The 27738-nt window shown below is 50.8% G+C and overlaps 1 protein-coding gene across 13 annotated transcripts in view; it reads left to right on the forward strand.

Annotated features, from left to right (window-relative positions):
- PPP2R2D (protein phosphatase 2 regulatory subunit Bdelta) overlaps positions 1 to 26047 on the forward strand; it is a 48111-nt gene extending 22064 nt beyond the window's left edge. For 4 of the 13 annotated variants that reach the window (XM_032607950.1, XM_032607949.1, XM_032607948.1 and 1 more), the window contains 9 exons: positions 4290 to 4395; positions 4551 to 4648; positions 8460 to 8625; positions 9227 to 9339; positions 12220 to 12397; positions 13982 to 14146; positions 16656 to 16825; positions 16899 to 16990; positions 22066 to 23868. In XM_032607950.1, the coding sequence (XP_032463841.1) occupies positions 4308 to 4395; positions 4551 to 4648; positions 8460 to 8625; positions 9227 to 9339; positions 12220 to 12397; positions 13982 to 14146; positions 16656 to 16825; positions 16899 to 16990; positions 22066 to 22345 (1350 nt within the window). In that variant the 5' untranslated portion in view covers positions 4290 to 4307 and the 3' untranslated portion in view covers positions 22346 to 23868. Of the gene's footprint in view, positions 1 to 4289; positions 4451 to 4550; positions 4649 to 8459; positions 8626 to 9226; positions 9340 to 12219; positions 12398 to 13981; positions 14147 to 16655; positions 16826 to 16898; positions 16991 to 21378; positions 22020 to 22065; positions 23869 to 25526 lie in introns of those variants that run through there. The other 9 variants (XR_004346152.1, XR_004346154.1, XR_004346150.1 and 6 more) reach the window with 9 other exon arrangements.
- The last annotated feature ends 1691 nt before the right edge of the window (positions 26048 to 27738 follow it).

Here is a 27738-nt window from a genome sequence, read left to right on the forward strand (position 1 = left end):
GTGTCCCTGCTCCTTCTGGCAGCCCCACCCCCACCCCCCACCCCCGCTCGCGCCCTGCATCTCTGTCCCTGCCTGCTCGTCCTGTAACCCTTTTCTCGCTTCTGCCCCCGCTGCCACGTCATGCCCATGGCACACGGACATGACTTTATATCCTCTGTCCTTTAAAAACCCCCGTGACCACATTTCCCCTTCGAGTCCGCCCCCTCCCCACTTCTTGTCCCTGCCTCCCTGTGTCGCAGTAAAAATGGTATCTGACATCCAGTGCCTCTTTCCTTACCAACTGCCCCCTGCCAGCATCCTTAGCAGCCTCTGCGAAATGTCAGACACCGCTAGCTTTTGATCTGTGAGTTTGAACAGTAAGTACTGACTTCCTGTTAATGGTAACTGATGATTTATTAGCTTTTTTGCTAACATCACCTTCCACCCACACATACTCCCCTCCTCCCCTAAAGAGAGGCTTTAAGAGAATTCTCTTGCGTTCTTGGTTACATCAGTATTGTGCTGACTTTGTAAATATTGCTCATCACGGAACTAAAGTGTACATTTTCGTTTTCATACAACTTTTCATTTTGTCTAGAGCTAATGATTGCTTAATTTTTTCATATGCTTAGTCCTCTGTCTTTAGTGCTTTTTTAAAAAACAGTCACTCAGCAAATCTGTCAGATACCTAGCAGTGACTTTACCCAAACCCAGCAGATAATCCCGAGCCCTTCTTTCCTTTCCCCAGATGCCCTCTCCTGGCTGCAGTCTCCTTCAGGCTGGACTGTCCTCTCCAGGCCTGCTGGCCACGTGGCTCCAGTCTTGGGACCCTCTTCACCATTGTTGAGATGTCCGATCCCCGTCTTCCTTCCTCGTGGTTTATTCTCATTTTGCCACATTGCATCTTCCAGTGGTTTCCTGATAAAGGGATTTCGTTGTTTTTGCTCTTTGCTTGATTGAAAACACCTCTACTCCTCCCTCAAACTTGTTTGAAAATTTGGCTAGGTTTAGAATTGTAGGTTGAAAATTTTTTCTTCTCAGAATTTGAGGGTAGATGGTCTTCTATTCACCATTCTCCTGCCTCCTGTGGGATGCCATCTGATGCCTCTTGTGTGTGACCTGTTTGTTTCCTCTGGAGAATTTTGGAATCTCCCTTTTATCCTTGGTGTTTTACATTTCAGAGAGATGGGCCTTGGGCCGAGTCTGTTCATTCATTGTGCTGGGCCCGCCTTGTGCCCTGTCAGCCTGGGAATGTACTTGCTGCTGTTTAAGGGAACGCTCGTCTTACTCCTTTGATGATTTTTCCCTTCCTTTTTTCTGTCATCTTTCTGGAACTTGGTAACTGGGTGATGGGCCACCTAAACCTATCCTCCCATTATCTTTTCTTTCCTGTTGTCCACTTCTTTGTCTTTTTGTTTTTCCCTTTGGAAGAGGTCTTGTGTTTTTACATTACTATTATTACCCCTTGCGTCTCCAGGAGCACTCCCTTGTTCTTCCTTTCTCGGGGCGCTGCTGTCTTCTAAGGGCCCCGCTGGATGTGCTGGCGCCCTGCACTGTGGGATGCAGATAACGTGCCCAGCGCCTGCCCCGCAGGCGGTGGTGAGGCTCCCTGGGGGAGTCCAGGCGAGTGCGTTCCTCGAGGAGCACCTGGCACCTCAGCAAGCGCTAGGCCCACATTCTGACCTCATCGCTCTCTTTAGGGATTAGCTCCCTGCGGGGGTAGTTGTCGTTTCTTTGATCTTTTGTTGGTGCACTGTCCCTCTTCCCTCCGTGTGCCTTCTTTGTTGTGACGTTTCCTCTCACAGGTCTTTCGACCCTGAGCTCTTGGTTCTTGTTTAAGTGGAGCCACTGTGGAGCAGAGAGGCAGGTCTGTGAGCAGGTGGGCTTTTCAGCTGGAGGACTTTCCTGTGGTTGGTCATTTCTTTAAGGATCTCAGGTGATTGAATCTCGAGGCCTTTTCTCTCGGGCTTTGGTGTTTTGGAGAGGAACCCTTGTGGAAACGATCCACTCCTGGCAGCCAGCGTTTGGGAAACCAGAAGTGGGAGTAGCTGTGTGCTCCTGCCTGACCGGACGGGGCCCGGCTTGGGGACCCAGCAGTTCAGCAGAGCAGATAGACTTCCTGCCATCTCGGTGCCCAGCATCTGGCAGGGAGCCTGCCCCAGGCCGTGGATGCACACGTAGACGCCCCCAGCATCGTCCACAGCGCCTAGGGAAGCCCGCTCACACTGGCGGCCTGGCAGAGGACGCCTTTCCCGTCTCCTCCTGATGCCTTGGGGTGGGGGGCCCCTGTGCCCTGCCCCCACGCTTGACTGCAGGTCTCAGATGCTCCTCAGGGGCTGCTGGGCCTTCTCCGTGGTTTTCGCATCCTTCAGGCAGCCACCCGGCAGCAAAGGGCGACATCGCCGCTCTTTGTGCCATCGCGAAGGCACTGCACTCTTGCCAGGCGCGGAGCCGCGGGGGCCGCTGGGGCAGAGTGAGTGGCGGAAGTGAGTCACTGCACAGCCCGTGGTGCTTTTGAAATGCCCAACTGGGTGCCCTCAGTCAGGACCACGTTTACGCTGTGGCATCAGTAATGCCCATCAAATTCATGCTGGTGATTTAAATTTTATTGGTTGTGCAATTGTAGTATTTAGTTTGTCTGTTTATTTTGATTTTAGAGCTCTTCTAAATTCTGCAGAGGGTATTTCTAATTTTAGGTTCGTACTTATTTACGTAGCCTAATGAAAATGATTTCTCACCACTGGCAGTCATGCAGTTTTTCTTAAAAGATTCACTCCATTTTAATGAAGTTTGAAAATCACTGACAGGGACTTCCTGGTGACGCCGTAGTTAAGAATCCTCCTGCCAATGCAGGGGACATGGGTTTGAGCCCTGGTCCAGGAAGATCCCACATGCCGCGGAGCAGCTAAGCCCGTGCGCCACAACTACTGAGCCTGCGCTCCAGAGCCCACGAGCCACAACTACTGAAGCCTACGTGCCTGGAGTCCGTGCTCTGCGAGAAGAGAAACCACCGCAATGAGAAGCCCGCGCAACGGAGTAGCCCCTGCTCGCCACAGCTGGAGAAAGCCCGCGTGCAGCAACGAAGACCTAACGCAGCCATAAATGAATGAATGAATGAGTGAAGGAAAATCACTGACAGAGCTAGAATACCATTAATTATATTGTGTCCAATACAGAATATTTTAGTTTCATTTAAGCAAATTAGGTTATTTCAGGTAATTTAATTTAAAAAGTGACACTTCTAACAAGAAGCCTAATCCTTTCCCCAAGGCTTACTGAAGATTTAAGGGGGGAAAAAAAAAAGAATCCCAGGCGGTAGAATTCGGTGTGCTCTTAAATGTCAATAAACCATACCAATGCAGTAAGAACTTATTTTGCAGGAAGGATATCGTATATTAACAAATAAATGTATGTGCAGACCTTTAAGAATTGCAGTATATTATGACCACTTTTCGGAAGCATTCTTCAAGTAGTTTCAACTTTGCGGTCCATTTCTCATTAGTAGGTAGGTCGTTTATAACAGCTGTTTAGTGCTATTTGTGTGTAAACACTTAACGACCTCGATGATGCTGGGGCCCTGGCACCCCAGAGAGGTCATTTTCAGTTGCTGGTAGGAAGGATATGCCCTTTGAGCTGGGGCCCCGGCAGCGGGGACGGGGCGGTAGTGGTCCATCCCTTCCTCGGAGCAGCCAGAGAGGAGATTTTCTGCGGCAGCTAAGGTGAAGCGTCCAGTTGTAGTCAGAAAACAAGCTCACAGCAGCCCCTTGGGAGAACAGGCCCGTACCTTTGTCTGATTCTTAGTGCTCAGCAAATCTGAACTATGGAGAAAGTGGTTTTCCCCTAAAGCCCAGCCTGGGATATTCTTTCTGATTCAGTAGTCTGTGTCATAAATCCAGATCCGTTTCCTCTACCTGAAGTATTAACCTTAGGACACCTGCGACTTTTCTAGGCTTGACTTCGTTTTTGTACCTTGTGGCCTTTACCCCTTGTGAGCTGGTGTCCAGATCTTGGTGTTGATGGTGTAGAAATCTCGGTGTCTGACCAGCAGTGTCTCACTAGGTGACGATGTCCTCGTTATCAATGGCAGTGACTTTACCCAGACAGTAAGCTAGGTACTGTCTGTAATGTTATTTCGTACAGAAGCCAACCAGTCACCGTGTTAATGTAATGCAAGAAGCGGGTTTATTTTTAAAGGTCACTCAGGCATGCATTATAAGGTTAGGCAGCAGTCTTCTAGAGCCAACTTGCATCTGTTTTTGTTTTTTCTCAAAATTAATTTCCTAAATTTCTACCCTATATCTTATATCAAGACAACCCAGTCGAGATAAATGCTGGTGTGCCAGGGACCAGGCATTGGATCAGTGACCCATAAATCCACATGGGCTCTGGGTGCCAGAACCAAGAAGTGGCTGCTTGGTAATTATAAGTTTCCCACGAAAATGTTGCTTTATCCTTGGAGGAAATTTTATATGTGTGTACCTTTCTTTTGATCCTTTTTATTGATTTTTTTAATATTTATTACAACCCCTTTCAGAATCATAAACTGGTAAATTGCTTCTGTTGTTTGACAGCTGATGTCATCTCAACTGTGGAGTTTAGTCACTCTGGAGACCTTCTTGCAACAGGAGACAAGGGCGGCAGAGTGGTTATTTTCCAGCGGGAACAAGAGGTCAGTAATGTACAATCCACGAACCAAGTGGGATCATCCAGCACTTCTCACATCACTTGTAAGGAAGGGAGCACAGTTATTTTCCCAGTGTCTAATTTCATTTGATTCCACTATATCACATTCACCATTTAGCATCTTCTTTCAGAAATTATCTCGGGGCGAACGAGAAGACCCGTGTTTCCACTCACGGACGTACAGCCCCCAAGTCCCAGTTAAGCCCCCAGTGCCCTCATCTGTAGGGCGGGCGGAGAGTCCTTTCCCCGCCCCAAGTTGTCACAGGTGGCGGCCGGACCAAGTGAAGGGTGTAGGCTGCTGGGGTTCTGATCTGTCTGCTCTCATCCCGGAGCAAATGAAACCCCTTCACCGGCCATGGAGGTGCTGGCCTCCAGCCCCGGGGTCCGCTGGCTGGTGCAGGCACTCTGAGTGCCCTGCAGCACTGGCTGCACCCTCGAGGGCTGGGGCCTCCGAACGCGGGCCTTGGAGGAGCCACAGATGAGCCTCACTCACGAACACTGGCTATTAGGTCCTTCCCGTCTGGGGGAAAAGGGGAGAGGAGCGCTACTTTGTCAGTTACACGTAAGAGGAGAATGGGAGCTATCGCCAGGCCTTGCCAGCCCCTGTCGTCTCTCGTTTCTGGCGAGCAGGCCTCGCCAGGTGCCCAGTAAGGCGGGATGAGGCTCTGCTGTGCGGGTGCCCCAGGCGGGAGCCTCGGCACAGCCAGACCCGGGGGTTCCGTGAGGTGCCCGCCTTGCCTTTTCCCGACAGAGCGCCCCTCCTGCCTGCTTCCTAGCTGGTAGGCGTGCAGTTGCTTTTCATCTCCAAATTCTGCCCTCTAACTTCTTGTGGTAAAACAACTCTGGTGTCAAGGCGGGTGGGCCCTTGCTGCCTTCCTTGTGGCGGGGAGTGCCAGCCCTGCACTGCAGAGGGGCACTTGGTGGCGTCTGTAGGGGGCAAGCCCTGGGCCCACAACATCTCCTGGTTAAAATATACCTGTTACAGCTCCAATGTTGATTAAAAAATTTTTAATTGTATTTTTTCTGGTTCGGGATGGTGAGAATTCTTTTGTGAATATCATATATATCATCATGAATCTTTCTAAATCTTCACAATTTGATAAGTTTATAATTAGATTATAATTATAATCTTGGAGGTGAACCATCACAGTGCTACTTACAAAGAACTTTTCAACAAATAAAAGTCGGTGGCGGTGTTTGAATAATACTTTTAGCAGAAGGATTATTTAACAGATTACTTAGCCATAGCTATCTTAACTTTAAGAGTTCACTTTTAGCTCCGTAAAGTCTGCCATTTGAATGATGTCCTTATAGAAAATGAAGTTTTTTCTTGTTTGGGGGGGTCATTGTTTAAACCTAGAAATATGCTAGCTTCAAATATGAAAGATTATAACACTCAAGCATCTTGCTATAAAATGTGTTAAGTATTGTAGTTTTGAGAAGTTATGTTGTGTTCGGTGAAGATGTATTAAGTCAGTGTTGCTACAGTTTTGTACAGTGGCGGGTCCCTAAAATTGTTTAAATCTGATAAGCCCGACCAACGGTAACTTCGTAAGTCCTGGGCAACTTTTTTCCGCATCTTTCTCTTCGTATTTCGGTTAATGTAAAAAGAGGTTTTGTATCCCATCTGCCTGTCAGGTATTTTAGTGGTTGCTGTGTAATCCTCATGGTGGACTTGAGTGTTTCCAGTGTGGGTAAGACTGTCCTCGGCCATCGTCGGAGGGACAGTTGATGATACTGCAGCGCCACTGGGGTGAGGCTGCTGCCTGTTAAACCGCGGCCGCTCTCGAGTAGAAACTGCAGTAAGCTGTCAGAGGCGTCAAAATATGTGTTTTAGAATCAGCAAAGCGTAGAGGGTTCCTGGAGGGTAGAGCAGCACCCTGCTTGGCTGGGGAAGGTGCAGGACGTTCAGTCGAGAGGGAGCCCTCGGAAACTAGGTGGCAACGTGATTTTCGAACTTTTTTTCCATGTTAGTGGTGGAGCCCTCTGTCCAAGGGACCCTAGCATGTCAGTCTGGGGCGAGCAGAGTCTGTGGACGTGGCTCCGTGGCGCCCACCCCTCTGCAGAATGCCGTCCCTCTGCATGGTCCGTCCAGTAACATCAGAACTGTAACTGGGAATCAGCATGTTCCCAGACAAAGCGAGGCCCGCCTCCTCGTCGTCCCCATGCTCCCCGCAGCTGGACCAGCAGTCTCGGCAGCTCCCGCCCCACTCTCCTGCTGAGAGTCCAGTCGCTGTGCCCTGCCAGCCTTCCTCAGAGTCCCTCCCTCTCCCTGGACAGGCCCTCGGGCGCTGATGCGAGGTCTCCGGTGGAGGACAAGGCCGGGGGATTAGCAGGGGCCTTGGGTTTCAGGAGTTGAGGGCAGAGATCAGGGCAGTTAGTGGCAGCGTTAGAGGCAGGGCGCTGTTCCCGGAGAGAGTGGCCCGGGAAGGACGGGCAGCGCTGTGATGGGACTCGTGTCTGAAGCATGGGACTGACCGATTCCACAGATTTTCCCTTTTAAATATTTCAATCTCGGTTTTTTCACTTGAGAGTCAGAAGTACCCGTTGGTGTATTAGGCTTTTACATAGAGAGCGTGAGGGCCACGAAGCAGGAGAGTAGTGTGGATAGCATAAGCCTCTAGTCCAGCACACCTGTGGGACATGGGGTAGGGATTTCACGGTCCTGCTGAGGATCGCTTGATCACAAGGGGCGCACAGTACTTACTTACCAGGGCAGCTCGGTAGAGAGATGGAGGGAGTTTGGGGGGAGTTTTCTCATAATACGTGATCTTGCTTCAGAAACGTAAAGGGGTATCTATCTAGACGTGAAGGTTATTTGTTCAGTTCAATTTATTTGACACACACACTAATGTGTTAAAAATGTAAGATTTTAGATACTGGTTATAGAACAAGAATTAAAATACTGGTCTCCTTGAGTTTTAATTATGAAATATTTAACTATTTCATAGAAAATGTCATTTTGGACATGCAGAAGATTTCAGGGATTAATATAAATATACTTATGAACCCACCACTCAGGCTTTTATTCCTTTAGAAAAGGAAACCCTGGGCATGTAGATGAAGCACACACTGTGCCCCTCCCCCATTCTATCTTTCCATGTTACTTCCACATCCTATTTTATTATCCCTCTACCTCCTCCGAGTTGGCCATAGCTTGTTCTTTTGTTTTTACTGCAGTGTGTAGAATTGTTTTGTGTGTGTTAAAATTTTGCAGAAGAGGGATCTCACTGTGGGTGTGTTTGCGCAGCTTGCTTCTCTTACACGTGCTGCAGGATTTGCCCTCCGTGGCTCCTTTGCCGTAACTGCTCATTTGTGACTCTGCCGATTGGCAGTCCCCTTCCCTGGCGGCGCAGCTGTGTGCTGGCTGGCTGTCCCAGGTGACGGGGAAGTGTGCGTCTCTGTGGCTCAGCCCTGGAGGGCTTGGGCCGGCCCACCTGACTCTCCACGGGGCCAGATGGCAACCACTGCCGCCTCTGTGGGCCCTTCAGCCTCTTTCGGAGCTGCCCCGGTAGCGCAGAGGCGGGCCAGAGCCAGCGTACTGGCAGGGAAGCGCGACTCCACACCCTGCCCTAGAGCGGATGCCCGGAAGTGCAAGAGGAAGCTGCGGAGTCGGCTCCCTTATTTGTTTCTTCCAAGTAAAGTAATTCTGAGCATCATCTGTTCGACATTTTTTTGACCCAGGATGTTTATTAACTTTTAAAAATGTGTGTGGTCATTTGATATTCACATTGGGAGAACTGAAGTTTCTCTGCACTGTGCTTTGTTCATTAAAATGGCTTCATGTTTCCTTGCAGAATAAAAGCCGCCCTCATTCCAGGGGGGAATATAACGTTTACAGTACCTTTCAAAGTCACGAACCAGAGTTTGACTATTTGAAGAGTCTAGAAATTGAAGAAAAAATTAATAAGATTAGGTGGCTACCACAACAGGGCGCTGCTCGTTTTCTGCTCTCTACAAATGGTAAGAGCTTTTCTCCTTATGTGTCCCTTTGAGTTAAGGCTGGGTTTTTAATTTTCTGTGCGTAGATTCTTTTTTTTTTTTTTTTTTTTTTTTTTTTTTTGCGGTACGCGGGCCTCTCACTGTTGTGGAGCACAGGCTCCGGGCGCGCAGGCTCAGCCGCTCCGCGGCATGTGGGATCTTCCCAGACCGGGGCACGAACCCGTGTCCCCTGCATCAGCAGGCAGACTGTCAACCACTGCGCCACCAGGGAAGCCCCGTAGATTCTTTTTGATTTTAGCCCTTCTGGAGGTTATCTCCGCTTTAAACTTTCGGGGAGGGTAAAGCATTAGGTAGGCAGGAAGAAAACTCAGGTTGAAAACTCAAAGTACGCAAACACACACACACTGGCAGTATTACATTTCTCAACTCTGTAGACGTTTCTACATCTTTACTTATTGTAGGAAACAAAATGTTCATATACAACTGGAAGTACTAGTGTTCAGATACTCCTAGCTTCTAAACCAGCGTAGAAGCACAGAGTTTTCTTGTATGATACTCAACTAAAGTGGTGCATGATATATGGTTTTTCTTTTAATATGGAGAATGAGGTTTTTATTTTCAGATAAAACTATTAAATTATGGAAAATAAGTGAACGGGATAAAAGAGCAGAAGGCTATAACTTAAAAGATGAAGATGGACGACTTCGAGATCCACTTAGAATCACGGCACTACGGGTATACGTCACATTTTCTTTCAACTAGCCGATACTTGTCATAAATTAATCAGTAATGATGCTTAAGTCAGCTGTTTAGAGAATACTGTTAAATAGAAATACTGTGGGATCTGTCTTCTTGATCTTGAAAGTTATTTGTAATCATTTTCATGTATACTTGTTAAAATGGGAGTCCTTGTGTTCTCACGAAAACAAAAAAGACACACATCTTCAGAAAATATACTACTACTAAAGAAAAGACTCTGGTTTAATTCCATAACAAGTCTTTCTAAATACATCCACTGCCTTTCACTCTGAAGGTTCAGAGTAGCACATTGGTGGGGTTGGAGCAGATGGAACTCAGCACACTTCCCTGGAGGAAGCAGCGTGGGTTGCAGATTGAGAGATGACCTGTGGACCAGCAGGATGGCCTTCACTGGATTTCCTCTGAGTTAGCTAAGGCAGATTCTGACCAGAATTCTTTGCCCATCAATCCATGAGCAGCATTACTTCTTCTTTTTCTTTTTTTTAAATAAATTCTTCACTCCCTCTTTGGTGCCCCTAGGTACGGTATGAAATGACTGTGTTTTATCAATTCTAATACCTCGATTTTTTTCACATTTTAACATCTATGAAATTGAGTACAACTTAAAATCTAGTGTCCTGGGGTGGTGCCTTTAATTAAATGGAGTATGAGAAGGAGATTAAACAAGCTTGAATCCTGCCCAGATGCGCCCTGGTTAACACCCCAGGGTGCTGCCGATGGGCTGGGCCACAGCGGAGACCAGTGGTGACTTAGAGGCGCTCCCCGAACCGACCGCCTGGTTCATTAGAAAGCTGTTGGCCAGTTGGTTGGTTTTTCAGAGAGGTTTAAAATCTTTGTGGAAGTGCGATCTATCAGGTGAAGACCTAGTGGGTGGACACATTGTATTGGTAGCTGAGGAGCTACAGAGGAGGGCACGGAATTGCAGGAAGCTCCCCATCCCACGCCCCGCAGGGCCCCGGCCAGGGTGCGTGTGGTGGGTTTCAGTCTCTTTCCCCGTGCTCTGCTGGCCGCGCGCACGCAGGTGCTGGGGCAGCAGGTGCGCAGCACGGAGTCGCAGCCCAGCGTGCAGGGGTGCTCCCGACAGGAGCACAGTGGGTGTAACAGGTAAGCACTGCCAAGGAGAAGGACGGGGTGGGAACTTGTAGGTCAGTGGTATTGCCCTGTTTCCAGGGAGTTGAGGCCAAGAAAGCTGTGTAATTTGCTCAAATCTAAACCCTACTTTGAACCAAGATGTTCTGATCCAAATGGTGGTTTCTCTGTGCTATGCTGCTGCTTTCCCACCCGTGAATTAGTGACAGTTTGTAGGCAAATCACTGTTGGTGACAGTAACACTAGTTTTACAGTTACCACCATGTAAACTGCTCCTTGGAAACTAAGTGCGCTGGAAGGATGAGGCCTGGGGTGCCCTGTGGGTGCACCTGAATCCCCTGTCTCGGCCGCCTCTCCCCTGCACCCGGCCCGGCACGCTCCCCCTCTCCAGGGAGCCCCCTGCCTCCCAGCCAGGCCTGCTTCTCCACCGTGATGCTCACATCCGTCCCAGCTGTGGGAAGTCTGTAAGGGCTTCTGAGGCCCAGTCTTCACTCTGGTCAAGGCTGCTGTTCTACAATTAGCCTAACCAAGCTGGTCTCGTCCAGGGCCATGGCGAAGCATGTGACAGGTGTGAGGTCATCACAGTTGCAGGGTGGGCTGCAGCGGGGGAAAGATCGCAGGCCAGGTCACTCTGTATGTGGATTTACCTTTGTGAGTTCATGGACTCCTTTGAACTTTAAGAGGAAAACAAAATTTTGAAAGGGGAACAGAAATTTTGTTCTCCTCTTAAATTATTTGGGTGCCAGAAAGGGGCTCTTTCTGTCATCCATATTACAGTTGTTTCGTGTTTTGATTAATTAGAGACCTGTTAGAGGGCATGACAGGTCTGTCCTGTCCCTTGTGGAACCAGCAGCTCCTGCACAAGAGGAGGGAAGCGTGTGCTCTGCACTTGGCTGGTTTAAAATGAGGGGAGTATTTTTATACATGTTTCCCCAAGTTCATTTTTACAGCATTTTGGCTGGAGAAAACTCAACTAAGAGATTCTCTCCTACCCTTTCTAGGTACACTCCTTGGGTTTTTAATTTAAAAAATAGCACACTTTAGTTTTCTATTTTGATTTTAAAGCTTCTGTTTTCCTCCCCACTAGATGTCAGTGATGCTGGGCCTTTTTCCTTTTTTTCGCACGTGTGACACCGTCACCCACGACTGTGCCTTTGGCTTTGGCCACTCTTGTGCCGGCTCCTCCCTCTCGTCCTTCGCCCGGCTGACCTCTCCTCCCTTTCCCTTTCTGTGTGGACGTCCCCTTCCCTGGGAGCCTTCCTGGCCACAGCACTCATCACAGTCGGGGTTTCTGTGCCTTTTTTTAAAAACCTTTTATTGAAGTATAACGTACGTACCCAACATGCCTCTGCCATCTAAGTGAGCAGCTCCGCTGCCGTCTGCAGGCTGGACGTGCCGCGTCGCGGGCACCAGGTCAGGAGAGGCACGCTCCCCCCGCCCAGTCCCTGCACCCCACCCGCCCAGCCCTGTTGCAGGGCGCGGGGGGCGTGGGGGGACGAGGAGGTGCGCCTGCTCTCACTCTGGAGGCCGCGGTTGCGAGGCCAGAGGAGGAAGCGGGGCTCGACTCAGGCCCCACATCAGGCATCAGTGTCAGGGGCCATCTGCTTACCGGGCAGCCAGAAGCTATTGCTTATTTGGGGTATTGTCTGTACATGCTCTTACTTAACTGTGCGTACACATTTGTTCCTTTTTGTTACCTACTGTAAGTGTTCTGATTTTATGCTGCTGGGATCTTTGTTTTGAATTCCTATTTCCTTCCATTTTTAGGTCCCAATATTGAAGCCCATGGACCTTATGGTAGAAGCAAGTCCACGACGAATTTTTGCAAATGCTCACACATATCATATAAATTCCATTTCAGTAAATAGTGATCATGAAACATATCTTTCTGCAGATGACCTGAGAATTAATCTATGGCATTTAGAAATCACAGACAGAAGTTTTAGTATCCTTCATCAGGTGGATATCGCAGCATTTTTATAGGATCGTTCTTGGATAGGTCATCTCATCTTCATTACACCCCTTTGTCTCAGAGTCTGTCCTTTGTCATTTTTTTCTCCTGTCAGAAGCTCACATTGTCTCTCAATGATTTGTGAGGACTCTAATTCATGAAGGGTTCACCTATGCAGTCGCATCTTTCATGGTTTTCGTGCTTCAAATGCCTTCATTGCAACTGAGATCATATAGCACAGAAACAGGCGTGTGCTTTCTGCTGTCTGTTAGCACTTTTATATATATACATATATATATAATGGTTTTTGGTTTGTTTTTTTTTTTATTTTTTGCTGCGTTGGGTCTCCGTTGCTGCGCAGGGGCTTTCTCTAGTTGGGGCAAGCGGGGGCTTCTCGTTGCGGAGCACGGGCTCAAGGCACGCGGGCTTCAGTAGCTATGGCTCGTGGGCTCTGGAGCGCAGACTCGGTAGTCATGGCGCACGGGCTTAGTTACACCACGGCGTGTGGGATCTTCCTGGACCAGGGCTCAAACCTGTGGGACGTCCCCTGCGTTGGCAGGCGGATTCTTAGCCACTGCGCCACCAGGGCAGCCCCTATCTGTTAGCACTTTAAAAACACCTTGGATCCACTCACAGGGCCCAGTTAGTTGGTGCCCTCGTGGCTCCTCCCCTCCCACTTCACTTTCAGCCCAGCTTTGCTCTTTGGCGAGCTCTCGCACGAGCTGGGGTGCCGTTCTCTCATCTCTGGGCGTGGCTCCTTCCCCAGCTGGGCAGTGTCCTCACAGGCCTTTGCTGACCTGTTCTCAGGTCAGCAACCTAGGCATAGCTTGTTGGCCACTCTTCTCCGGCACTCGGCCCTGCGTGCCTCGTGTGCTTCCCCGGACTCCAGGCGGTCAGCGGGATCAGCCTGGTCCCCGCCCTGCACGGTGGCCTGGAGACAGCCACGACGGCGTGCTGGGCACTGTAGGGCTCCAGTCCCTCCAGGGTCCCTGCCCACAGTGTCTGGTGTCCGGAGACTTGAGCTGTAGTGTCACCAAGTTTTTTCGCTTCCTTAGTTGTGATCTGTTCCTGCTGTCCTATCTTGGCCCAAAGCCAAATTGTACACTTCCTTGTTTCTCCAGTTGAGTGATTTCTGTATTTGGCAACCTACCATGTGACGTTGTTCTGGCTACTTAGAGCAAGCCCTTGGTGTCAGATACTTAGCAAAGCAGAGTCTTTTGGAACCTGGCGATACTCGTGTGTCTGTGTCATTTTTGTGGATGTTACTACGGGACTTTTGTGCAGATGGGCACTTGCTTGCTTCCTGGTCTTTGAACGTGTGTTATGTTGCTTTGAAAGTCCCTTCCTAGAATGCTAGCAGTAGCAGCGAGATGAAAGCAGCCCTCGTATCTGCATGGCCGTGGCCCCTGTCAGGCACGTTACTGGAGTCTGATTAGTGTATTAACGTAGATCCTCTTAACTGGTGTGCTCGTCCGGCATAAAGTACGTGTGATCGCCTCCTCCACACCTAATCTCTTAAACCTCGTCACGCGGGTTATCTCATGCCTGCGAGCGCCCTGCCTTAACTGTGCGCTTCAGACATCGTGGACATCAAGCCTGCCAACATGGAAGAGCTGACGGAGGTGATCACGGCGGCCGAGTTCCACCCGCACCAGTGTAACGTGCTAGTCTACAGCAGCAGCAAGGGGACCATCAGACTGTGCGACATGCGCTCCTCCGCCCTGTGCGACCGACACTCCAAGTGTAAGTGCCGGGCGTGTATATAAACGTCCCGTCTAGAGCCCGTGTTGTCTGGGCGCCGAGCCACCTCCGAAGACTCAGAGGTGCTTTTTGTTACGCACGTGCCTGCGCGAGCGTAGGCCGGCCTTGGTCCTCGCGGCGCTGCTGGCAGGGTGCGGAGCGAGAGGCCCTGCTTTTGTGGCGCCGCGGTGGAGCCCGCAGGTCACTCCTGCCAGCACTTCCATGCAGCGTCCGCCTCCCTGGGTGGGCCCAGTGAGAGCCCCTTGTTGCCTCCACCTCTGTGCACTAGGACCTCTGCTGAGTCTGGAGACGCAGCCCACCTGTGACCTTTCTCGGCTCTCGGAATGGGCTCTGTTCCCACAGAGCTTCGCTGAACTTGAAGGCAGTTCCCTGAGGTGAAGGTCTAGTCTTTAATCCACTGAGTCTTGAAGTCCTTCTAGGTGAGGAGAGCTTTGGTTTTGTTTTTATTTTTAGCCATAACCAACAGGCCCTACTTTGTAGAAAACCAGAAGTCTGTGTGTCACAAGACATACAGAGTGTGTCCTGAGAACTTTGCCAACACGTTCCCAAGGACTGAGCAGTGACGCCATCCCAGCCTGGAGCGCCATGGGTTTTCGTGTTCTGGACACTTGGTCCTGCAGCTAACTCAGTGTATCGGTCAGTCTGTCCAGAGTGTCTCCTGTCGTAAAGTGGGGCAGCTCCAACAGAGCCTGATGGGAAGTGTCCTTGATGACTGGTTCTTAGGAGCCTTTTTGCCTCATTCTGTCTCTTTTTGAGGCTAAAGTATAGGGGGAGGGGGGTTTTCTTTCGGTTTTAATTTTTGGTTTTTGGGGTTTGTGGTTTTCTTTTTTTTTTTTCCTTTTGGCCACACTGCGTGGTATGTGGGATCTTCCCCAGTCCGGGATCGAACCCGTGCCTCTTGCAGTGGAAGCACAGAGTCTTAACCACTGGCCTGCCAGGGAAGTCCACTATAGTGTGTTTTTTTGTTTTTTGGAGTTTTTTAAATAAATTTATTTATTTTAATTATTTATTTTTGGCTGTGTTGGGTCTTCGTTGCTGCTTGCAGGCCTTCTTTAGTTGCGGCAAGCAGGGGCCACTCTCCGTTGTGTGTGCAGGCCTCACGGCGGTGGCTTCTCCTGTTGCGGAGCACGGGCTCTAGGCCCGTGGACTTCAGTCGTTGCAGCACGTGGGCTCTAGAGCACAGGTTCAGCAGTTGTGGCGCACAGGCCTAGTTGCTTCGCAGCATGTGGGATCTTCCTGGACCAGAGCTCAAACCCATGTCCCCTGCATTGGCAGGCAGATTCTCAACCACCGCACCACCAGGGAAGCCCCTATAGTATGTTTTAAAAGAACTTTGTACTTTAGTAGAATTCCTGCAATGAAAAATGAGTCTTTTCTAATGTTTGGCCTGTGTTTTCAAGAGAACACTCGTGAGTAACAATTTTAGATTCCAAGAGTAGTTTTATTTGTCAGCAAAGTTACTTATTTGAGTAAATGCTCAGAGTATTGCCACCAGCTTGCTTATAATCAACTTCAAATGCAGACTCAACAAACATAGGTTCCTACGTTAAAAAAAAGAAAATCAGGGCTTCCCTGGTGGCGCATTGGTTGAGAGTCCGCCTGCCGATGCAGGGGACACGGGTTCGTGCCCCGATCCGGGAGGATCCCGCAGGCCGCAGAGCGGCTGGGCCCGTGAGCCATGGCCGCTGAGCCTGCGCATCCAGAGCCTGTGCTCCGCAACGGGAGAGGCCACAACAGTGAGAGGCCCGCGTACCGCAAAAAAAGAGAAAAAAACAAAAAACAAAAACAAAGAAAATCACAAGCCGCTGCAAATGAGAGGAAGTACAGAAATCCTCACCCAAAGTTCACCAAGCCACAGGCTCGACAGTGCACTGGGGGCTCTGGGGTCTGGTGCATGGGCAGGGGGCGAGTGAGGGGGCACTCGAGTTACTGCTGAGAAAGCAGAAGTGTCAGGGAAAGAGAGGTCTGCCATGGAAGCCTGTAGAATCTTTCTGAAACTAGTAGTTTGGTTTTGTTCGCGTAAGTCTCGACTATTGAATAGTGAAGGAAAACCCCTTTCCTGACAGGCTTTGGCAGGTGGGACTGTTCCGGTGTTAAAATCTGACCCAGGCGTTCGCGACTAAGGGCCGGGCCCTGAGTGCACTCGCAGGCTCGTCGGCCCCAGGGCGCTCGGGGCACCATGTCGGCATCTGCTGTAGCGCCCTTTGTGTCTCTCTGTGCCAGGGACAGGATGGGACGTGGTTTGCTAGGGACTGGCATTCCGAGGATCTGCAGGGAAGCATCAGGTTAATGCAGAGGCCTCACCAGGATGCACTCAGAGTGCCCGAGCAGCGTTCTGGGCTGCGAGCCAGGGCCTGGGTGAGCCTGGGGCCTGTGCTTCAGGGAGATGGGAGGCCGCAGCGGTGTCGGGGGAGGGCCCGAGTCTCGCCTGGACTTTAAAATGATTTGTTCTCTGGTTTTTAAACAGAAGCTGAAAACATTTATTTTCCAGTTTTTGAAGAGCCGGAAGACCCCAGCAGTAGGTCCTTCTTCTCAGAAATAATCTCTTCTGTGTCCGACGTGAAATTCAGCCACAGCGGTCGGTACATGATGACCCGAGACTACCTGTCGGTGAAGGTGTGGGACCTCAACATGGAGAGCCGGCCTGTCGAGACCCACCAGGTGAGGCCGCGGCATGGACCCTGCCACGTCTTGCACGCAACCGTCCCTCTGACCTTCCTGTACTTTCATTAAGGTCCACGAGTACCTTCGAAGCAAGCTGTGTTCCCTGTACGAAAACGACTGCATCTTTGACAAGTTTGAGTGCTGCTGGAACGGCTCCGACAGGTGAGACCTGCGTCGTGACCAGGCCCGAAGCACGCTGACGTCCTCAGAGGCGGGCCGGGCTGCCAGGAGGAGTCCCGATGGGCTTGGTTTTCCAGGCCATCTGTGAGGTGGCCCTAGCAAGGTGGAAACGTGGGATGTCTGGGCACACTTCTCACCTTGCTTATGACTCCACCTTGTGTTTAAACAGCAAGCGTAGTACAAGGTTCATGTTGGCTGTTTTAAAAACGCTTAGTGGATGATAATTTCTTTTTTTGTTGTCAGTTCCAAGATGAGTGAAAGGAAGGCGGTGGGGAGGTTAGTCACTGTGGCGTGTGTGGGATGGCCACGTTCCAGTTTGCCTTTGGGGACAAGTGGAGGACGAGACCTCAGAGTCGCTGCTGTGCTTGGACAGAGTCGGGTGGCTGGTGTGACTCCGTGGTCTACCTCATGATGAGGCGGTTTGAGGCCTCCGCCACCTTTTTGTGCGTGTCTTAGAGGTGACAGCAGTACTAGTGCTGCCGAGAGGTCTGTTTCATATTCTACGAAATGTCGCACCTCGTGTGATGGAAGGAGATGAGCTTGCATCGTCTGTGATGGATTCTGCCGTGTGCTGCTTGTCAAGGGTGTCAGTGAGCAGAGGACCTCGCCACTTTCAGAGAGGGACTGACGGACATTCTGAGAAACCCTTTGGCACAAACACCTAGAAACATCAGATGTCACACCACAAATCTCTTTGTGGGTATAGTTGAGCTCACAACCGGTAAGGCCAGGAGTGAAGAGGAAGCAGGAACTAGGAGGGAGCCCTCGCTGGCCTCAGGGCACCAGCTGGAACCAGGGACCTGCAGCCCAGGAGGGTACAAGAGCTGTGGCCCTGGACCCACACAGGATTGGCAGTTGAAACTGGGACCCTCGGGGTTATGGAAAAGGCATCCATCTACGTTCAGATGCGTCCCAAGGGAAATGTATCTGTCTGAGACCTTGGATTGGAGTGGATGAAGTCCCCTGACCTTTGTGACCGTAAGCCTCCCTCCCCGCCAGGGACGTGTGTTTGTATTTGTACTGACCTGGAGAAGCTCAATGAGGGTAAGTCCCAGCAGACAGGCAGCCCCGGGCATCCGCACCGTTCACAGGCTGACGTGCCACCTGTTAGTGTGTCCTGCTGCAGACACGGGGCCCCTGGGCCAGAGGAGAGGACTTCACTCCTCACAGCAGAGCAGCACGAGCTTGGTCACAGTACCTTGGGGGGGGGGGGGGGTGACACAGGGGGCCCGGGCAGAGGCCGCTCACGGAGCGGGGTTGGCCTCACACCAGCACACACTCAGCTTGGGGGTCAAGCTGAGAGTGGTAAACAAGGCTGCAGCCCTGAGATGTGGCCCAGGTAGAGAGCGCTGAAGAAACGCATTCTTGGCAAACCCACTGAAAACACGTAGGGGTGCCTGGCACCCGTGGCGGATTTGTCTTTCCCAGGGCTCAGGATTTCCCCAGATTAAAATCACTTAAACAGGAGCTCACAGGTGAAAAGCACCAAACACATGAAGGAAAGCCAGTGTGAGCAAGCCAGCAGAAACAACCACAGAACTGTGACCTCTGAGAGATCCGGTACTGAAATCATATGCCACAGGATATAAAATGAGAATGTGGAAATACTCACAGGTTAAAGGACGGAACCGGAACCTGAACATGGAAGCACAAGGCCATTAAAAACCACCCAGGACGTCTGCAAAAGCATCGTGCAGGACTTCTAGAAATGAAAACTGTGGTAGTTGAAAAATCACTGTGTGAATTTAGCAGACCCCGTGAAGCTGAAAAGATCTTGAATTAGTGAACTGAAGATGAGAAATATTTTAAGAAGAAAGATCAGGAGAGATTATCCAGGATGCAGCTCAGAGAGCCAAAGAGACAGAAAAAACATGGAAGGTTGGAGAACACGGAGGGTCAGATAAGGTCCAACGTAACCTAAGTGGAGAGAAGTGTCCAAATTGGAGGATTGTGGAGAAGTAGCAGTTAAAGTGTTAACGGCCAGGAATTCTCTATAACTGATGCAAGACTGAACGAATACACAGACTCAAGAAGCACAGAAATCCACATCCAGGTCATAGTGCAGTTACAGGGCACCAAAAACAGAGAAAAGATCTTAAAAGCAGCCAGGGGAGGAAAGACCCATTGCCTTCGGAGAAAGGGTGTTCAGACCGCGAGCAGACCTCTCGGCCCGGCAGTGGAAGCCGGAAGGCACTCTGATGCGGTGTGTCGTGATCCCTTCTGACTCGCTTCCTGAAATTGTGTCCAGAGATAAATGATCATGCAGGAATGTGCCTTAAACAAGGCCCCAAACCCAGACAAAGAGATCCAACTACATTGACTTTAAGCTTCTTTGTATCATAATAAAACAATGGAAATAAAACCCACAAAAGCACGTAAAATTAACAGAGATGAATATCCAGAATACGTGAAGAATCGTAAGTCAGTGAGAAAGTCCTAACTACTCATGAATGGGAATTAACAGAAACGGGGGGAATGAATAACAACACATCCTCATTAGTAATCAGCAGATCAAAGCAACAGGGACGTCCCTTCACATCCATCAGAGTGACGGAAATGTTGGGGTGGAGGTGGAGGCCAGTGGGCATGACCACTGCCACTGCCCTTCTTCTGAGGCTCCCTGGCAGTGGCCGGGTGGGCTGGGCACCTCTCGAATATACAGACAAGAAAGAAAACACGTTCCAAGACGTGCCCTGGAGGCAGCTGAGCCATGTCGGGGTTCCTCCCTGGGCGGGCGGACGGACGAGGAATCATCCTCTGTTCGTGGTGTGGACCAGACACAGCGAAAGCCAGGGTTACAGCTGTGCAGGCCTGTACGCCATCACGCAAGTGACTCCTCTGATGTCTAGAGCATGCAAGACGGTTTTGTTTTTAAGACCGTGTAACTGTTCAAAGGACAACCGTGTATAGGAATGTTCCCTGCACGGTTCTTTATGCTTCGCGGTAGATCCGAGATATTGCAAAATACGTTTAAATTACCCATCCCCGGCACATCCTGAAGCTTTCTGGTGGCGCCTACCTGTTCCCTCACTCCTGCCAACATGCCCTGCCTTCCTGCCTGGAAGCTTGTGTGGAGTTGGGGGCGGGGGCAGAGCCAGGTTTTTGCCACCATCCCAGTCACTCCGCCTGGGACGGCGCTGCCCAGAAGTTAAGTTTTGCCCCACTTCATCGTGCTCCAGGTTTGTAGCAAACACAGACATCACCGTTAAGTTGCAAGTCCACTTACTCCTGTGTTTGGCGGTGTTCCCGCCTAGGCAGCACCTGGCCAGGTGCTGGGGAAGGCTCTCATTCCCACCGTGTGGAGCAGCGGGCAGGGGGGACATCCACGCCCATGCAGGTGCCGTCAGGACTGCTGAGTAATAGTAATAATCGTAATAGACGGCGTGAAGGTTGGTCCGCTTTCATTTCTGTCGCGCACCAGCACCTCTAATCAACATTGATGATAAAATACTCCTTCCCGAAAAAATTCTTTCATTGGTCTCTGTTCGGAATAATCACTGCAGTTAAGTTTTTATATATTTTTTATTTATTTATTTATTTATTTTTGGCTGTGTTGGGTCTTTGTTGCTGCGCGCAGGCTTTCTCTAGTTGCAGCGAGCAGGGGCCACTCTTCCTTGCGGTGCACGGGCTTCTCATTGCGGTGGCTTCTCTTGTTGCAGAGCACGGGCTCTAGGCACGCGGGCTTCAGTAGTTGTGGCGCACGGGCTCTGAGGCGCAGGCTTGCGGGCTCTAGAGCGCGGGCTTCAGTAGTTGTGCACGGGCTTAGTTGCTCCACGGCGTGTGGGATCTTCCTGGACCAGGGCTCGAACCCGTGTCCCCTGCCTTGGCAGGTGGACTCCCAACCACTGCGCCACCAGGGAAGTCCCTGCGGTTAAGTTTAATAACAAATGTAAGCTTCAGATCAGCACGTTTGTTGCTTATCCTTTTGTGAGCATCATGTTCTGTGTGGAAATTAAAGTGGGCAAGTGGCAGTTGCTGGCGGCCCTCCTGGGCCCCACTGCACGGCCCTGCTGCGTCCACCGCCACACGGCCCTCCGTCCCCGAGGTGTGTGCATTCCAGGCTTCAACAGTACAGGTGAGATAAGCCAGGAGAGCTTATCTTTTTGTGCAGTGCGAGGTTTTAGATGAGGCTAATCAGACACCGAAGGGTTTGCACAGTCGGGGTCAGCCCTACGCCGTGTGAATGAGGCAGCACGTGCCTCGCGGGGCCTCAAGATCCGCCCCTGATGATGCGGGGATGGCCCGGGAGCCCAGGGTGCCAAGGAGGAGGCCGCAGGGCAGTCTGGTCTTACCGCGCCCGACGGGCCCGCTGAGGCAGGGGCTGGACGCACGTGGAAGCATTTGCCGGCAACCAGCCACTCTCCTCTTAGCTGTGTAGAGACCCGAAGTTTTCACCAGTGTGCGAGAAGCGCGTCACGGTGCTGTGTGCTTCAGTGGAGACGCGGAAAGGCGTCAGAACCAGCCCGGAAGGGAAAAGGCCACGGGCGTTGCTGCAGCATCTGGAGTGTCGGGAAAGAAGGCCCCGGCTGTCTTGCACGCTGACCCCGTGTCTGAGGCCCCTCCTAACTATTTATGTACCTGTTCCTTCACGAGAAAAACGCTTTTAAGATTAAAATGAACTTTAAAACCTTGTCTGGTCAGTCGTGAGCAAAGATGGTAACAGATCTCACGAATGTCTCTCGAGCACGTGCGGAGCCCTGCCGAATCGGGGCAAAGTGCAGGAGGTCAGACCGTTACCCGAGCCTGGGGCAGTGACTGTGTTGGGGTTTTTACCTTGTTTGAAAACACATTAATGTAATTAAAAGTGTAAATCCATTACTTTTTTCCGTTGTATTTATTTTTACTGATAGGATTATGTATACGAAGTTTAGGAAGAAATTCTCACTGCGTCTCTCTCCTGACCATTATGATTTTTCATTTTTTATTTGTAAAAATGACCCCGCTGTGTAGAATTGGGGGTAGGAGAGGTAAGCAGCTCTATCCATGCGTCCAGGGCCGGGCCGGGCTGGGGGTTGGAGGTGGTCACTTAGAAGTCTTCCTGTCCTTGTTTTGAGCAGTGCAATCATGACTGGGTCCTACAACAACTTCTTCAGAATGTTCGATAGGACTACATGGAGGGATGTTACGCTGGAAGCTTCCAGGGAGAACAGCAAGCCTCGCGCCAGCTTGAAGCCTCGCAGAGTGTGTGCAGGTGGGAAGAGAAAGAAGGACGAGGTGAGCGTGGACAGCCTGGACTTCAGCAAGAAGATTCTGCACACAGCCTGGCACCCAGTGGAGAACATCATTGCCGTGGCTGCCACCAATAACCTGTACATATTCCAGGACAAGGCCAACTAAGGAGGCAGCGGGACCTGCATCTCGTGCAGAATCGCGCCTGCTCGTTTGGTGCCAGAGGACAGGCGACATCCTCTCCGTGAAGAGCAGGGTCGCCCTCCTGCCTCTGCCCAGACTGCACGGGCTGGCCGCGCAGGTGCCCGCGGGCTCCTGCTTCAGCAAGGTGAGCCCTGGGTGTCGCTGCTCAGGTGAGAAGCCCGCTCGAAGCAGAGTGATGGACAGGACTCAGAAGAGGCCGTTGCTAAAATAAACATATTTATTGAAGTCTGAGCCTTCCTTCCAATTTATAGACCAAAAGTTAACATCCAAGAGGAAAGCTGTCAGATTCAGTGTCTGCTCCTGTCGAGCTCTCCTCCTCCTCTGCTGTCATCCTGGGGCCTCCACGTGCGTGGCTGCTGCCCGCCTTCCCTCAGCCTCTCTCAGCCCAGGCGGGGCCTTGGCCGGCGCGGAGATTCGGTCGAGCGGGCTCAGGCCGCTTTACTCCCATCGCGCCTCTGGTGTAACCGCCTAATAAAAGCAACACACTCTAAAAAGTGTTTTTAAGTCCAAAATCAGTATCGTCTTTATTTGATTTAATTGCATATAATGAAATGATGCAGAATTCAACTTTAAAGTCTTTTGTCCTTCGTTAACAGAATGGTGGAACGTGTGCGGTACTTCAAACTCTGAACGTATGTATCCACAAACTTCCATAACTTTTTTGTTTCTGTAGAAATGGTACATCTGACACACCAGGTAAGGTCTGGAAAGAGCCTTACCTGCAGCTGCCTCTGAGAAAGAAAATCCCAAGGAGTAGTAACAGAATCGCTGCTGAAAAAGTAGCACGTGGTTTAAAGTGTGCCTCAAATTCACTGCGGTTGGACACTTACGTGCTTCTCAAACCTTCGTAACAGTACTTCGTGGGAAGAGGGTAACAGGCTTCTAAAAACCGCTGGAAGTATATGCATGACGAATTTCACTGCATTTCAAGCCAGCAGAAATTAAACAATTTTAATTATTATGTAATGCCACCAGTACCTTGGTGGTTTACTTTAAAAGTAAGTTGATAACAGAAATCAAGATTTCCCAAGACAAAAAAATACAGAGGTAACGACACTAAGTGATTGGAGCTTGCTGCCGTGAAATTTCACACAGGAGGCTCAGACGCAGTCCTCCAGGGGACGGGACAGCTGGGGCTCACGTGCTGCTCTTGAAATTAAGGTGTATTTTGGTTACTGGTGATACGGAGGTGCAAGAACAAATGTCTTGTCAACTCACTGCCCTGAATTAATGTTAACGGGATGCCACGTTAGCTCACATTATGTCGGAAATAGAGACTCAACAAGTCCGTTTATTTTAATTTAAAGGTAATTCTGTTACTGCATATTGGTTGACGCAGTTCACAAACCTGAGATGTGGAACAGAATTGTCCAAGTATCAGTCAACCCTGGCCCTTAAGGTAAAGCAGGTCTAGTAAGATGGGGCTGTATTTACTTGTTCAACTATTTTGACCAAAAAGTTTAATAAATTTCAGATGTTTTACCAGATTTTTTTACGACTTTTTCCATCTTTAAGACGTATTTCCTACCAAACAGGAAACCAGCCATCTGCGTCTCAGACGGCCCCGGGCAAAAGGCGCATGCGTGGTGGCTGCCACCGGCCGGGCGGGGGTCCCTGTGTCTGTGGGTTCTTCTCCCCCGAGTCAGGCACACGCTTCTCAGAGATGCTCTTGAGAAACGTGTAATTTCAGAGGTGTCTAGCAATTTCTTCCGTGTTCTTTTCCGCTAGACACTTCTGATTCCGTGTAAGCCTTTTTCCCCTCCTGATGAGGTAAAAATCCTATGGGTTTCAGACTTGACGTTTATTTCTTTTATATTCCTTGTTTAAAAAATATCTGTTGTTTTTCTTGTTCTTACAAAGCTTACCCCTTTTCTCCCGTTTAAAGCTGGAGAAAGCTAGAGAAATTCTGTCTGTTCCTGAAAGGTAATCCTGTGAGTTTTCATCGTTCCTTGGAATTCTGTGCTCCTGCTTGTCCTGAAGCTTTAACGCTGTCTCGGTTGATGGCCTGGGTTGGATGAATACGCTTTACTCGTGTGTGGATTTAGACGTGCACTTTTTAAAGAACAGGGGCGGTTCTAGAAGCCAGTACAGGACAGGACTCAGAGTCTGATTTTAAACCGTCCCCCAGTCGTGGGCGTTCGCAGGACGAGCCGCAAACTCCCTCCCCCGTGGAGCTGAGTAGCCATGGCCTCACAGCTGGGAGCCGGCCCAGACTGTCCCCTGGTCAGCGCGGTGGGGCCCAGGCCCCGCGGGCCGAGCCCAGGGCTCTGGCGCTGCGCGGCCGTCTGAGGAGGAACTGTCTGCACGCTTCTGTCGAAGGGGGCCCAGGATCGGCGCTGAGGCTTTTTCTTCTGAGCGTGTCTGTTGCCCGCGGGCAGAGGCGGGTGCGCAGACCCAGCCGGGGCGGGCCGCGCCGCGCCCCTCGTGGGGAGGACGGCGCTCCGCGCGCCAAGTCCCGGTCTGAGACCCGGTGCCGCCCCGGGGTCATGATGGGGCGGCGGGGGACAGTCCTCCCATCAGGAACTGCCCCCTGGGTGCTGTGCCGGGAGAAGCTTCCACAGGCGCTGGGGGGACCAGAGAGGGAGGGAGGGGATGCCACACGGGGCCCACCCCGCCAGGGCTTCTCCACGGGGGTGTGGTTAGGGCGGGGACAGCGGGGGGTCGGGTGGGGCTTGACCGGTGCGGCCCACGGGGCTGGTGACAGCCCTCCTGTACCGGGTGGGCCGCGGGGCGGGCACCCGGCACGGGCTCCCCAGAACCAACCCAGCGGTGCTCGCCGGACAGACACGCCACAGCGCGGCGTCACCGGGGTCCGTGTCCCACCCGAGCCCTTGGTGGAGAGCTGGTGAGCGGGGGGACGGAGCGCCACCTTGATCTCTTAGGAACCGTGGCGGCCCTGACATCACGCGGAAGGGGGAACTGGAGACCTCAGGCTGTCTGCTCAGCTGTCACCCCTCTCGACCGGCAGCCCCTCCCTTCACGCCACCAGCTGAGTCCCGCGAGGGGCAGAGTCACGGCGGTGGGACGGGGGATGGGCAACGGGCAGCTGAGATCACAGGAGTCCCGGCTGGGGGGTTGGGGGGTCCTGAAGCATCCAAGGCGACAGCCGCAGCCCAGCCTGACCCCCGCCTCTGCGCCCCCCCAGGACCCGCAGAGCCCGTCCCGGGAAGGCTTCCCTCAGCTGCCCCACATCTGAAGAGTGAGGCCTGGGGCTGGGGCCCAGCGACCCTGTCAGTGCCCGGTGAGTGACTGAGAGGACTTGCTGGTCCCATTTCCCTGCTCACCCTCCGGACGGTGATGCCAGCAACCGGAACCTCGGGTGAGTCTGCGTCCTGAGCACATCTGCAGGGTCCCTGGCCCCCCAGGCAGGACACGGGACCTTGGCCGAAGCCCGGGCTCCGGGCGGGACCCCGGCTCCTGTGGTGCTGCTTGTGGAGGCCGGTCCTCACCAGGCTGCTCCGTGTTCCTGTGGGGTTTACTGTGTGTCCTGAGATGATTCACTTGTTTGCCCCAGAGTTTATTAGTAGTAAATTATCTTTGTATATCTTGGGACATCTTTAAAAGATGTGTGTTCCAGGGACTTCCCCGGTGGCACAGTGGTTAAGAATCCACCTGCCAATGCAGGGGTCATGGGTTCGAGCCCTGGTCCAGGAAGATCCCACATGCCGCGGAGCAACTAAGTCCGTGCGCCACAGCTACTGAGCCTGCACTCTAGAGCCCACGAGCCACAACTACGGAGTCCGTGTACCACAACTACTGAGCCCGCTAGAGCCCGTGAGCACAGCTACTGAGCCCGCGCACCTAGAGCCCATGCTCTGCAACGAGAAGCCACCGCGATGAGAAGCCCGTGCACCGCAACGAAGAGGAGCCCCTGCTCGCCGCAACTAAAAGAAAGCCCATGCTCAGCAACAAGGACCCAACACAGCCAAAAATAAAATAAATAAACAAATTAATTTAAAAAAAAAAAAAGATGTGTGTTCCGTAAGGATGGGAAGCTAATTTGTTATTCCAAGAACTAACTTTCAGGAAACATTTGTTTTCTAAAATCTAATTATCTGAATGCAGTGTAAATCTACAGTTCTTATGAGAAATGTTGTTAGGTTGTTCTTGGTTTTCTTTTTCGAGGTGTAACTGACACAACTATATGAGTTTAAGGTGTACAACATAATGATTCAGTATTTGTATATGTTGTGAAGTGACCACCACAGTGAGTCTAGATAACTTCTGTCACCACACAGGTTTTTTTTCTTGTGATGAGAACTTTCAAGGTCTCTCCTAGCAACTTTCAAGTATGTGATCGTTATTAACTATAGTCACCGTGCTGTACATCTCCAGGACTTATTTCATAACTGGAAGTTTGTACCTTTTTACCCTCCTTCTCTCTCCCTCCCCCCCCCACAAACACACATAAGCACACACATAAATACACATACATAAATGCGCACACACACTCACACCTGCCTCTGGCAAACACCAATCTCTAGCTACAAGATTGGCTTTGTTTTTCTAGATTCCACATATAAGTGAGATCATATGGCATTTGTCTTGGACTTACTCACAGCATGGTACTCTCAAGTCCATTCACACTGTCTGAAATGGCAAGACTCCATTCTGTTTATTGCTGAGTGATGCTCTGTTGTATATGTACCACATCTTCTTTATCCACACACCCACCAGTGGACACCTGGGTTGTTTCCATATCCTGCCAATTGTAAATAGTGCTGCTATGAACATTGGTGTGCATGTATCTTTTCAAAGTAGTGTTTTCATTCGTTGGATAAATACCCGGAAGTGAAATTGCTGGATCACATGCCAGTTCAACTTTTAATTTTTTGAGGAACCTCCATCCTCTTTTCCATAGTGGCTGCACCAATTTACATTCCCACCAACGGTGCGTGAGGGTTCTCTTTTCTCCACATCCTTGCCAATACTATTATTCCTTTTCGATAAATGTTTTTTCTTACTTTATTAAACTGGTAACACCTGTACAAATTTCAGAACTCTTTAAAAGGATGATAGCGAAGTGTTGCCCCTTCCGCTGAGCCTGGTGGTATTGATAACTCTTGTTAGTCTTGTCTTGGGCCACACTTTTTCTTATTCAAACACGAACATGACATATTCCCCTCCCCCCGTTTTTGCACACAAGGTAAGCGACGTGTCCACACCTGCATTTCGCTCTGTCCACTGCACGGTGGTCCTGGCCATCTCCCCCCCAGTTGGGAGGAAACATCCAGCACCACGAGGATGCAGGAGCCAGACTGGGTGGGCATTCCCTGCCGGTTCAGGGATGCTGAGTAAAAAGATATTGTCTATTTATCTTACTTTTGTAACATTTTATTTGGAAATAATTTTAAATC

Source organism: Phocoena sinus, chromosome 16, assembly GCF_008692025.1.
Source record: "Phocoena sinus isolate mPhoSin1 chromosome 16, mPhoSin1.pri, whole genome shotgun sequence".
NCBI lineage: Eukaryota > Metazoa > Chordata > Mammalia > Artiodactyla > Phocoenidae > Phocoena > Phocoena sinus.